This window comes from Heptranchias perlo, chromosome 34, assembly GCF_035084215.1.
Source record: "Heptranchias perlo isolate sHepPer1 chromosome 34, sHepPer1.hap1, whole genome shotgun sequence".
Classification (NCBI taxonomy): Eukaryota; Metazoa; Chordata; class Chondrichthyes; order Hexanchiformes; family Hexanchidae; genus Heptranchias; species Heptranchias perlo.
This window is the reverse complement of record NC_090358.1, coordinates 3,653,464-3,667,036: the sequence shown is the minus strand read 5'-3', so window position 1 is coordinate 3,667,036 and position 13,573 is coordinate 3,653,464. Positions and strand designations below refer to the sequence as shown.

The 13,573-nt window shown below is 42.4% G+C and overlaps 1 protein-coding gene across 2 annotated transcripts in view; it reads right to left on the bottom strand.

Moving 5' to 3' along the window:
* Window positions 1–2,790: 2,790 nt before the first annotated feature.
* The window catches only part of morf4l1 (mortality factor 4 like 1), a 47,187-nt gene continuing 36,404 nt past the window's right edge, over window positions 2,791–13,573 (bottom strand). For both annotated transcript variants that reach the window (XM_067971299.1, XM_067971300.1), the window contains 3 exons: window positions 10,309–10,481; window positions 7,636–7,720; window positions 2,791–4,728 (listed from right to left, as the gene is read on the bottom strand). In XM_067971299.1, coding sequence (XP_067827400.1) covers window positions 4,644–4,728; window positions 7,636–7,720; window positions 10,309–10,481 — 343 coding nt within the window. In that variant the 3' untranslated portion in view covers window positions 2,791–4,643. The remainder of the gene's footprint in view (window positions 4,729–7,635; window positions 7,721–10,308; window positions 10,482–13,573) is intronic.

Below are 13,573 nucleotides of genomic sequence, written 5' to 3'. Positions count from 1 at the left end.
GAGCAATTAATGTGGAAACCCAGCAAGTTCTTAAAAATAACGGGGAAGTTGAGGGCGAGATGCCGTTTGTGCAAACGATGGAGCCGCGTAAATCGTCCAGCGAGGTCTGGAGATTTGGAACTCACCGCGTATCTCTTCATCCCCTGAACTTGTTGGCCGATTTGCGCATTGATAATGGTGTGCATCATTAACATAGTTATTTTTTCAGGAAGATTTGATCCAATAGCTTCTCAAATGACCAAAACTGACATCATGCGTTCGCTATCGAGTAGCACATGTACAAATGTTTATCCCAATCTAAGGAGCATTCTCTTTCTGTCCCATGACCAACATCAGTAACAAGCCCATCCCTCTAATAACTAATGTCTGGCAGATTCCAGACATAGCTCACTCTTTGTGTAAAGCGGTTCCCTCTTGGTCTCTAAGTTTATATTTATGAACTCTGGCTCTATCATCTTGACTTATTTTAAGGTAACATGAAATATGATAATTGACAAAATCAGGAGAGATGTAAAGATCACCACATTACAGGAAAGATGTGATTTCACTAGAGACGGTACGGAGGAGATTTACGAGGATGTTGCCAGGACTGGAGAATTTCAGCTATGAGGAAAGATTGAATAGGCTGGGGTTGTTTTCATTGGAACAGAAGAGGCTGAGGGGAGATTTAATTGAGGTGTACAAAATTATGAGGGGCCCAGATAGAGTGGATCAGAAGGACCTTTTCCCTTAGCAGAGAGGTCAATAACCAGGGGGGTATAGATTTAAAGTAATTGGTAGAAAGATTAGAGGGGAGCGGAAGAGAAATTTTTTCACCCAGAGGGTGGTGGGTGTCTGGAACACTCTGCCTGAAAGGGTGGTAGAGACAGAAACCCTTATCGCATTTCAAAAGTACTTGGATGTGCACCTGAAGTGCCGTAACCTACAAGGCTACGGACCAAGAACTGGAAAGCTCTTTTTCGGCTGGCAGACACGATGGGCCGAATGGCCTCCTTCTGTGCTGTACATTTCTATGATTCCTGTGAATAAAATCTATTCCTTCCTTCCCGTCTGCACTCTCCTTAGGGGTAACACAGCATGCTTCTGCTGCCCATTTTTTTTTGGGGGGGGTGGGAGGGGACGACAATCGAAAGGCAAATGACTAGATCAGTCTTTTCTACAGGTCAGAAGACGCGAAGCATTACTTACTGTACTTTCTGGTTGCTGCCTACAAGATGGAGTCTGCAACTCTCACTGCAATTCAAAGGGTCCCTAACCAGCACTGTATCACATCAAGCATCCCAAAGCTCTCCCCACAATGAACCACTTTTGAAGTTCAGTGATGCTGATATGCAGGTATACACATCAGCCATTTGCCACCAGTAATATCTGAAACAATAAGAGATAAACGATCAGTTAATCGGTTTCTGTTTTGGTGATGTTGGATACGTGAGGAACATTGGTTAGACCACTGAGTGAACTGCATGATCTTCATCGAATGGTGCCACACACCTGGAGAGGTAAATAGGACTTCAGTTTATCTCATCTCAAGGATAGTGACAACACATCGCTCCCTCAGCAATGAACTGGTGCGGCAAGCTAGATAATGCACTCAAATCCTGGTCTGGGGGCTTGAACCTACAATTATCTGATCGGGGGGGGGGGGGGGGGGGGGGGGGGAGAAAATCACAACAAATGAGTAAAGCAGAATCTGATTTCCCTCATATTCCCACTAGTATAAAGGACTTGTACTCCAAACACACAAAAGCATCCATCCTTCCTTCTCCTCACCCACCATTCCTCGATTGCTTTAAACAAATTAAACCTTATTTTTTTCCCCAAATGGGTTTGGGATGCTCAAATATTTTACACAAATAGGTCATCAGAAATATACACGTTAAGGGCAGAGAAACTTACAACTCAAGGTCCACAAGATCACAAATCTCTGAGTGGGCCATTGTATACAACACAAAAATGAGTGCTGGAAATCTGCAGGTCATCAATAGGACAAATGACCCAATAAACTGTTTTTAGTACTGATTGTTGAGGGATAAATATCAGTCAGGACACCGGGAGAACTCTCCTGCTCTTCTTTGGATAGTGCCATGGGACCTTTTAGTCCCTCACTACTGCACTGATGTCAGCCTAGATTATGTGCTTGAGTCCCTGGTGGGAGGCTTACACCCATGACCTTCTGACTCAGGAGGGGAGAGTCTACCCACTGACATCCAGAAGGCAGAAAGTGGTTGGTCTTTGCTGAAAATGCTGCAGTGTAACAAATTAAAGATGTATTACCATCACAGATTCAACCTCAAGAATCAAACGGCATTTCATTTGTCCTCACTACGGTTCATACTCTACCACCGATATTAAATTGACACTTAAACTGAAAAGCTTTAATCTCTGGAACCTGACTCTCTCAAACTGCAGGTCAGGTGGCTGGTACAGCTGATGATTTGTTCCAGACTGTGTTTCTAGATGAGCATTTATAGGTGCCCTTTCGAGTACAGGATGACTGTTCCATTTATCCAACCTTGAACAAGCATTGAGTATCTCCAATTAAGTGATTTTACAATCCATATACTGCACAATGACCTGAGAGTCATCACAGTAATACCCCATGTACATGCGGATCCTGACGGAATATAAAACTCAAAAGGAGGTTGTTACAACTACCCTTGTATCTCATCACTATGAAGCTCAGTAAAGATTTACATTAATTCACAAAAAGTGAGTATATAAATTCATACTTAACCAACTTTAGAAGGTTTCTCCTTAATTAGCCACAAAGAGCAGTCATGAAACAAAACATCGTTCTCATAAAAAGATTTTACTGGAATATATAAAACAAAAGGATGCAATTTTTTACACATACAGAGGACATTTCTCACCAAGTCCAGATACATGTTGAAGTTGAGCATCAAACTGGATCTCCCATTTACAGATGAAAGTTCTCAGCTTTGCCCATCATTGCCTTCAACGCACAGCAAAGACTTGGAGGTGTCCATGGGATCATTTGTAACACAGCAGATTGTAAAAAAACACAATTTTGAATATTGTACAACATCAAATACAAACGTAGATAAGACAATCTACAAAAACAGAAGATTTTTTTTTATTTTACATAGCTCTGCGCCTTTTACAAGATTGATCCCCAAAGAGATCTTTTTACTGGAACATGTAGCAAACTGACAACCCCGTTCCCTGTAACGGAGCCAAACTAAACCAGGGCTGATGGAGTTTCGTTTCCTGTTGAACTCCTATGTCTTCCATCCCGGTGATTTCACTCGTTACCGTTGGCCACGAGGGTTTTGCGATGTATGATTTGTGCAGGAACGGTGCTGGTCCTCGAATTGTACAACTGTTGAGCAGTCCCGTTCCCCCCCCCCCCACCCCGTCCCCATTCCCCCCCCTCTACCCCACACCGCCATGCACAGGCTTTTGGCACTTCTTTTGTGATTCACTGCAGTCCTCTGTGCAGATTGGTGTGGAGGTCGAGCAGTAGTCTGCATCACTGCAGCGTGGTGAGCGACTTTCAGTAAAGTAACCCCTGATTAACCAGCAGAAATTCCAACACAAAATTTTTGTACAAAGTTTGACGATACAATTGATGACCCGTCCCTTGATGACCTTGTGGGTACAAAGACTACCCAAGTGTAGTACTGACCCACACGGACCAGGAAGATGCCCAGTCTGGGCGAACTGATTTCAACCAGTGAAGCCACAGCAGCGCTCTTAGTCAACCAGGGTTCTCACCTGACCACTCTTCAATAACTTCAATGCTCGTATGTGCGGACACACTGTAGTTCACACACGAAGAATGGCTATCGGAGCATGGTGCCAGAGGGCTGTTCAAACCTGTGAAAGTCACATTACTTCAGTGTGAGTCAGCACCTTCAGGAGAGGAGGAAGAAAAGGGAAGAGAGAAAATAATACTGGATGTTTAAACTCCAGTCTCTCTTCTTTCCTGCCCAAAGGATTCAATCGTCTTTTTCTTCAAAATTCATTTTTACAGTCATTTTCTTCCTCCTCAGGGATGAAGGTGGTCAGTGTTGGAGAATGGAACAATGTTTTCACTCTGTCAGCATCAAGCACTCAGTTGTGTGTTTTTACAAAAAGAAAATCCAACTGTTAAGTGCATTTTCCACAAACAGGATAAAAATCCACACATGCAGCACAAAGAACATTAAAACACAGCCTCTTATATAATCAAGAGCTGAAAAATGTCACAAAGGTGTTTTTGGTTATCAAGGAACTAGTGTTAAAAATAGTTTACCAGCCAAAACTAGGGTCAGGCAACCAATACATCAATAAGCAAAAACTGGATGACTACAACAGAGAATCATGATTAGAAAGTTATATTCAATGAAAGTTTGTTTTAAAAAAAATAAAAACTGGAAGATTCAAGAAGAAAACAAATGTATTTGGTTTAATCTAAGTTGACATTTCCCCCACAGAAGACCACCAGTGGAATGAATAACCGTCAATGCTAGAGTCCACTAAAACGGCTTACAAATGACACTTGGAACTTCATTGCTACAGATACCATCGGCACGGAGTGCGTGTGATTGATTCATAAAATATCCTGTACAAAAAAAATTACTTATGCAAAAAACAAAAAAAATCACAATAACCGAAGGAGAAAGGCGATTCAGTTACCAAAGTCACACGGCTTTCCGATGATATTCTGGTGGTGCCACTTCATAATCACTTGGACTAAAGAGACTAGAAGCATTCTTCACCAAGTATCTGAAGGGTTGAAAACAAAAAGAAATTATGGAGTTATGAATACAAGCCTGGAAACACAGCAATACAACACTAATAAAGCCAGTAACCAAGATGCTTAGTGACACCCTAACCAGATTGTCCTTTCTACATTCAATGATCCAGCATTTCCTTGGAAATTCAAATATCAAAGCAAACTCAGCATCAGTTCCAAGGACGGTATAATTAGAGAGACAGCAGGAAAACGTTCCAAGACACACAGATTGTAAAAGGACTTAAGTGAGATTATGTGAGGAATTGTGTGAGGCAATTGGATAAAACATTGCTCATAACCTATAGGTCTCTACTAGAATCCAGAGTAGACCAATTGAGAAGGTAGACCCTCTTCTCCGGGTGAGGGGACACGGAGATGAATTTAGGGCCGTCTCAAACCAGTTTCTAACAGCCTTACTTCACAGCACAATCACTCATGAGTTGTCCAAACGGGCAGCACTCACAGGCTAGACACACGTGTTAGCTGCAGAATAAAGCCACATTACATCGTCCATAAAGCACTGAGCTTTACCCATCATTCCAACTGAACAGTCTAATTTCCACCATCAAGCACTATCCAAGCTAGGTTGGTAGCTTAATGATAAATTATATAAGTAGATTTCTGCCCTGGATCTTCAAATCCCATTCAAATATGCTCAATTACAATGGAGGACAGAGATAACTTCAACTATACAGTTTGTTGCTCTGTTTTAGTCTTAAAAGGATTAATAATCTGGGGAAAAGTTACAAGGTTGTATTTCAAATCAGATAAGATTAGCCAACCAACCCTGCAGCCAAGTACTAAGTGTTTAGACTGAGCAAACCAATCCATTCACACAGACTGACGACAATTCCTGATTCCAAGACAACATTACAGAGCCCCATTACCATGGCAGAGATCCATAACTACAAAGTACAGTTGTAAGTGTGCCTTTAGGTCTCCAATTAACCGTGGTGGAATCATTTCTCTAGTTGCTCTTCATTTATGAATACTCAAAGGGCTTATAATGGGTAATTCTAGGATGCATTTACACTAAGTTTAGAGTCTGCGCAAAGTGGTTTCAGCTACATAGCAATACTAAATCTGCGCAGTGTAAATCGGGCATTAAGGCCAGAACTGACTCCAGATTCAGGCTGCATTTACACTATAACTGCAATGTCCGTGTGAAATACACAGTAATGAAAATCTAGAACTCTCCCCAGAAAAGCTGTTGAGGTTGGGGGTCAGTTGAAAATTTCAAAACTGTGATTGATAGATTTTTGTTAGGCGAGGGTATCAAGGGATAGGGAACCAAGGCAGATCTGCTAGATACAAATCAGCCACGATCTAGCTGAATGGCCAACTCTTGTCCCTACGTTCCTATGAAACATAAGATGCTACAGCTCCAGCGTAAATGTACCTTAAAACGCCAATCCAAACACTGGGCACAACATAAGAAATAGGAGCAGGAGCAGGAGTAGGCCATACGGCCCCTCAAGCCTGCTCCGCCGTTCAATCAGATCGTGGCTGATCTTCGACCTCAACTCCACTTTCCAGCCCGAACCCCAAATCCCTTGATTCCCTTAGAATCCAAAAATCTATCCATCTCAGCCTTGAATATATTCAATGATTCAGCATCCACAGCCCTCTGAGGTACAGAATTCCAAAGATTAACAACCCTCTGCGTGAAGAAATTCCTCCTCATCTCAGTCTTGAATGGCCGACCCCTTATCCGGCAACTATGCCCCCAAGTTCTAGACTCTCTAACTGATCAGTCTTTTTAAGAACTATGATGGGAAAGTGAAGTGGAGGTCAAAGATCAGCCATGACCTTATTGAATGGCGGAGCAGGCTCGAGGGGCCGAATCCCGCTCCTCTTTCTTAAGTACTTATGATCATAGAAAGATCATAGAAGATGATTGATAATTCCCTATTTTCTTTAAATAGTGCTAACCTTGGGGGATTCTGGCTGGAGGAGATTGCTGAACTCTCAACTGGAAGGAAACTAAATAATAGAAAAAACTTCAACAGAGTACTATGCTGATCTTGCATGAAATTTTCAGCTACATGTTAATTCATCAACTGCAAGCCCTCTGGGCTCCCGATGCAATCAATACTCTTTAATAATCAGTCATCCAGATTACAAGTCTAAGTGCTGCAATGCTCGTCACACTTTGAATATGTTTGTAACATTAAAAAAAAATCTGATGTTTTTCCTCATTGGTTCCTGGGAAATTTTGATTCAACCCACAAACACTTCACTTTTTCTATTCACTATCCCATCACACCTCGAGCACTGCAAGCGGAAAACCGACTAATTTTGTTTACGAGGGCTCAGAAGTTTGTGAACTTGAAGGGTCTACATCCACCTTTCTCCACCACATTCCCAGGCCACAGCAGCCTGCTCCTCTTTGCCAGATTTCCCACGCTTCCATCCCCCTAGGCTATTCTGCTGTACCGTTTACACCTCCTCTGGATCTTTAGTTTCTTCCCTTGGTCCATTACCACCCCCCTATGCCTTGCACCATCATCCCTCCTGTCATTTAATCACCCCTGACCTTCCCCATTGTTCTCCCCCCACCCCCACCATTTCCATGGCTCGGTTATTGCTTAAAAACTGTAAAATCACTAAGTAAAAGTTAACTCTGTTTCTTTCACTCCACAGATACTACCTGACCTGCTGAGTGTTTTCCAGCATTTTCTGTTACTCTTTCTTGAGGTTTACATGATTTTCACTAGTAAACAAAGAAATCTTATGTTTTTTTATATAAAACGTTTGCCACGATGAAATTCCACTCCGACTTCCTAACCCTGTATCGATTTATTGTAATCATAGGACCTTACAGCACAGAAGGCGGCCATTCGGCCCATCGTGTATCATATTCTTAACGTCTTTGAGGATTTAAGAATTCTACTTACTTTAAGAAATCGTGCAAGTAATTCAGCAGCAACGCCAGACTCTTCTCATCCAGAGGTGTGTACGCCAACATTGCTCCTATTCGCACTGCCGGAGAGAAGCTCAACATTAGATCAATGCAGTGGTGTTGGCACAGGTGCCAGTAGCTTCTACTGGTAGCTGCACAGCGGAGACATTTCAGTGGGAAATTACAAGGACACTCACCCTGCCATCGCCTATTTCGTTTGAGAGAATATTAGAGGAGAGAACGTTCTCTAGAAAGATTTAAGGAATCTTACAACACCAGGTTATAGTCCAACAATTTTATTTTAAAATCACAAGCTTTCGGAGATTATCTCCTTCGTCAGGTGAGTAGTGATTTTAAAATAAAATTGTTGGACTATAACCTGGTGTTGTAAGATTCCTTACATTTGTCCACCCCAGTCCATCACCGGCATCTCCACATGTTCTCTAGAAAGCACATGGCACAGCATCAACTGGGAGAAGGTTTACCGAAACAGATCGCTTGTTTCTGTGCTCCGCATGCGCCAATCAGGCAACTCAATTCATCTTTTTTTAAATCTTAAGATTTTCATGATGCGTCAGCAGAGCTGTCCTCGGGTGAATTTCAGGTTTGGAGACAAACGGCTACTTTAGCTGGGGAGGGAGGAGGTCACAAGTGTAACATTATCAAGCGACAGGTGTCAGCCCCAGATTCTGTTAATTTTTGTGCTCAAAAGGGAATAAACATGAACATTTTTCCTCCCCTCTCCCCATGAAGGCTCTAGTCGTTACAGGAGTATGGTTCTAGAGACCTCCAATGTCTGCCCAAGCAGCCATTTTTCCTGCACCAGCCTAGGCACAGTGCTGTTAGGTTATTTACCAGAGGAGGGGTGTGGAGGTCACTATAATCGAGCCTCCTCTTGTTGTAAAGGTTTTAAAAATGAGCATACAGGTAAATGCCCTTCTCCCAAAGCTGCTAGTCATTCACTGTTCAACCTTACTTCATGTTCCTTCAAATCGCTTATCACAATTCTTAATTAAGCAGCACAGTCAAGAACATAATTCCATTCACAAAATTTAACAAGTACAGAAAATCTAGTTATCCGAAACTACCATTTCACGAATGATCCAAACAGGTTTACATAATTAAAAGGCTGCATATGGATTAAGCTAGTAATTACTGAAGATATCAGTTGAGTACACTACGTTCAATGTCATTACTGCAGCAAGTGGCAACAAACAGCCAACTCCTGGGAAGGACGAGGTGAAGAAAAGGCCCACTGATAACTGGGTACAAGATAATGGAAACTGGACCTGCGTTAACCAACTATAAGTTATCCTGCATGGAGAGGGCAGATGGGAAAAGATAGCGCATGTGTGACACCCTAAATGGTTACTACAGCAACTTGGGGGGGGGGGGGGGTTAAACCACCCTAAACCCCTCTCTCCTCCTTTAAGGCGCTCCTTAAAACCTACCTCTATGACCAAGCTTTGGGACGTTTCACTACGTTAAAGGAGCTATATAAATAAAAGTTGTTGTTAGGGAAGGAATCCGGATTAGTTGAAATCCGACAGTTCACTGTGATTTTTATTGTATTTTAAGGATAATTTTACACCGAGAACAAACATTTTTTGCTGGATGATTTTAGAAAAGGCCTGCATTGCATCAATCAGATCAGACTCACAATGGTGCTGTTTTCTAAGTATTTTGCAAAAAGCTCCTGACAGCCTGAATCAGCCGGAGGATTACAGACTAATCAAAGCTTTATAAAGAAAGGAAAAAACTCTGCCCTCCACTTTCTTGGTGCACTGTCACTTCAAGCAGTCACGGCTACATGACTTTTTCCACTATGACGTTGCTCAGACCAGTTCTTATTCCTCAATTTGGGTTGAAAATATAAACAGTATACTTCAGCCAGTTCTCAGTGAATTCAGTGTGTACTGTAGTAGCAAGCCAGCTAGACTGAGGAGGCCCTGGGTTGACCCCCAGACTCCTAATCATTATCCAGCAAGTTTCCTGGAAATGCTCATGTGAATGTTGGAGGTCAGTCTTCGCACTCTCGTCTCCGAGTCAGAAGGTCGTGGGTTCAAGCCCCACTCCAGAGGCTTGAGCACAAAAACTAAGCTCCTAGTGCAGTTCTGAGGGAGTGCTGCACTGTTGGAGGTAGTCTTTCAGATGAGCCATTAAACCGAGGCCCCGCCTGCTCTCAGGTGGATGTAAAAGTGGTACTATTCAAAGAAGTGCATGGGAGTGTCCTGGCAAATATTTATCCCTCAACCAACTTCACTAAAACAGATGATCTGGTTATTATCTCATTACTGTTTGTGGGACCTTGCTGTGCGTAAATTGGCTGCCGCATTTCCTACATTACAACAGTGACTACTTCAAAAGTACGTCATTGGCTATAAAGCGCTTTGGGAAGTCCTGAGAATGTGAAAAGCGCCATATAAATGCAAGTTCTTTCTTGCAAATTCCTTCTTTGGATGAGGACGAGATTAGACTAAGCTGTGCTTAGTAGCCTAATACTCACCGCCTGTTCTCGTGAGAACTGACAGAGTAGGCTGAGGTAGCTGAAGGTTGCACCCATACCCAACACACAAGCACCACCTTCAGAAGGGGAAGGGAGGGTAGAAATCTGGAAATAACTTTGTACAAAGCACGACAACCAATTCAGAAAATCAACTGAACTTACCAAACAGTCGAAGGAGATGTGGCGCTCCATAAATCTGCGACATGGGTGCATCTGGATGGTCTGCCAAGATCTCTGCGTACTGTGGCCTCTCAAATTTGTACAGCAGTTGCGTCCCCAACATCACATTGAAATATTCCTTTATTCCTGCAACTACTTCATTAACAGCATATTCCCTAAGGATAAGAAAGGGCATTGAGCAACCAGCAGAGAACCAATGACACCAAAATCAGCTTATATTGGAAAAATCCAGACACGAGAATGAGCACATACAGGCAGACAGCAAACAATTCAGAAATGGAGTGCCAGTCTTTAATGTTCTTTGGTGGCATGTTTTAAAACCTTGGTTAGACCACACTCTGAGTGCTGTGAACAGTTCTGGTCTCCTTATTATAAAAAGGATATAGGGGCACTGGAAAAGGTGCAAAAAAGGAAAGGGAAAAGCGTAGAGCAGCAGAAAGAAAGTGTACTTTAGGCACGACAGATAAAATAAAAACTAGAAGGCGCAAGGCGATTAACCCAGCATCAAAGCTGTGGCAGGGGGTTGGGAACCTGAGCAGGGAGACAGAGGAAAGCGTGTCAGGAAGGGACAGAAGGTATGGAGTAAAAGGTAAAGTGTTAAAAAAGGAAAAAGCAGGAACTGTCACAAAACATATTTGAAAGTTCTTTATCTGAATGCACGTAGCATCCGTAACAAAATGGACGAGTTAACGGCACAAATAACTACGTATGGGTATGATCTTGTGGCCATTACAGAAACATGGCTGCAGGGTGACAATGACTGGGAATTAAATATGCCAGGGTATTTAACAATCAGGAAGAACAGGCAGGAAGGAAGGGGAGGTGGAGTGGCTATGTTAATAAAGGAAGGAATCACTATAATACAGAGAAATGATATTGGGACAAAAGATCAGGACAATGAAACAGTTTGGGTAGAGATAAGGAATAATAAGGGGAAAAAAACACTAGTGGGCGTAGTATATAGGCCTCCTAATAGTTGCAACTCTGCTGGAAGTAGTATTAATCAGGAAATAGTCGGGGCATGTAATAAGGGAACAGCTATAATTATGGGGGATTTTAACTATCATATTAACTGGACAAATCAAATTGGGCAGGGCAGCCTTGAGGAAGAGTTTATTGAGTGTATTAGGGATGGATTTCTTGAGCAGTATGTAACTGATCCTACAAGGGGGCAGGCAACCTTGGACCTGGTCCTGTGTAATGAGCCAGGATTAATTAATAATGTCCTAGTTAAGGATCCCCTTGGAATGAGTGACCATAACATGGTTACATTCCATATCCAATTAGAGGGTGAGAAGGTTGGCTCTCAAACAAGCGTACTGAGCTTGAATAAAGGAGACTATGATGGTATGAGAGCGGAATTGATTATAGTGGACTGGGAAAATAGATTAAATGGTAAGACGGTACAGGAGCAGTTATTTTACAACTTTCAAAAAATATATATTCCACTGAGGAAAAAAGGGTGTAAAAGAAATGACAGCCATCCGTGGCTAAGTAAAGAAATTAAGCATAGTATCCAACTAAAAACAAGGACATATAAGGTAGCCAAACTTAGTGGGAGGATAGAAGATTGGGAAGTCTTCAAAAGACAGCAAAAAGTAACTAAAGGATTAATTAAGAAAGGGAAGATAGATTATGAAAATAAATTAGCAAAAAATATAAACAGGTAGCAAGAGTTTCTATAGTTATATAAAAAGAAAAAGGGTGGCTAAGGCAAACGTAGGTCCCTTAGAGGATGAGACCGGGAAATTAATGGTTGGAAACATGGAGATGGCAAAAATGCTGAACAAATATTTTGTTTCAGTCTTTACGGTAGAGGACACTAAGAATATCTCAACACTGGACAAACAGGGGGCTCTAGGGGGGGGGGGGGGGAGGGAGGAGCTAAATACGATTAAAATCACTAAGGAATTGGTGCTCAGTAAATTAATGGGACTCAAGGCGGATAAATCCCCTGGACCCGATGGCTTACATCCTAGGGTCTTGAGGGAAGTGGCAGTAGGGATTGTGGATGCTTTGGTAATAATTTTCCAAAATTCTCTGGACTCGGCAAAGGTCCCGGCAGATTGGAAAACTGCTAATGTAACACCCTTATTTAAAAAGGGTAGTAGGCAGAAGGCTGGAAATTATAGACCAGTTAGCCTAACATCTGTGGTGGGTAAAAGTTTGCAGTCTATTATTAAGGAGACAGTAGCGGAACATTTGGATAAACATAATTTAATAGGACAAAGTCAGCATGGCTTTATGAAGGGGAAGTCATGTCTGACAAATTTGCTCGAGTTCTTTGAGGACATAACGTACAGGGTGGATAAAGGGGAACCAGTGGACGTAGTGTATTTAGACTTCCAGAAGGCATTCGACAAGGTGCCACATAAAAGATTATTGCTCAAGATAAAGAATCACTGGATTGGGGGTAATATTCTGGCATGGGTGGAGGATTGGTTATCTAACAGGAAGCAGAGAGTTGGGATAAATGGTTCATTCTCAGACTGGCAACCAGTGGCCAGTGGTGTTCCGCAGGGGTCGGTGCTGGGTCCCCAACTCTTTACAATCTATATTAACGATTTGGAGGAGGGGACCGAATGTAACATATCAAAGTTTGCAGATGATACAAAGATGGGAGGGAAAGTAGAGAGTGAGGAGGACATAAAAAACCTACAAGGGGATATAGACAGGCTGGGTGAGTGGGCGGAGATTTGGCAGATGCAATACAATATTGGAAAATGTGAGGTTATGCACTTTGGCAGGAAAAATCAGAGAGCAAGTTATTATCTTAAAGGCGAGAAACTGGAAAGTACTGCAGTACAAAGGGATCTGGGGGTCCTAGTGCAAGAAAATCAAAAAGTTAGTCTGCAGGTGCAGCAGGTGATCAAGAAGGCCACGGAATGTTGGCTTTTCTTGCTCGGGGGATAGAATATAAAAACAGGGAGGTATTGCTGCAGTTATATAAGGTATTGGTGAGACCGCACCTGGAATACTGCATACAGTTTTGGTCTCCGTACTTAAGAAAAGACATACTTGCTCTCGAGGCAGTACAAAGAAGGTTCACTCGGTTAATCCCAGGGATGAGGGGGTGGACATATGAGGAGAGGTTGAGTAGATTGGGACTCTACTCATTGGAGTTCAGAAGAATGAGAGGCGATCTTATTGAAACATGTAAGATTGTGAAGGGGCTTGATCGGGTGGATGCGGTAAGGATGTTCCCAAGGATGGGTGAAACTAGAACTCGGGGGCATAATCTTAGAAT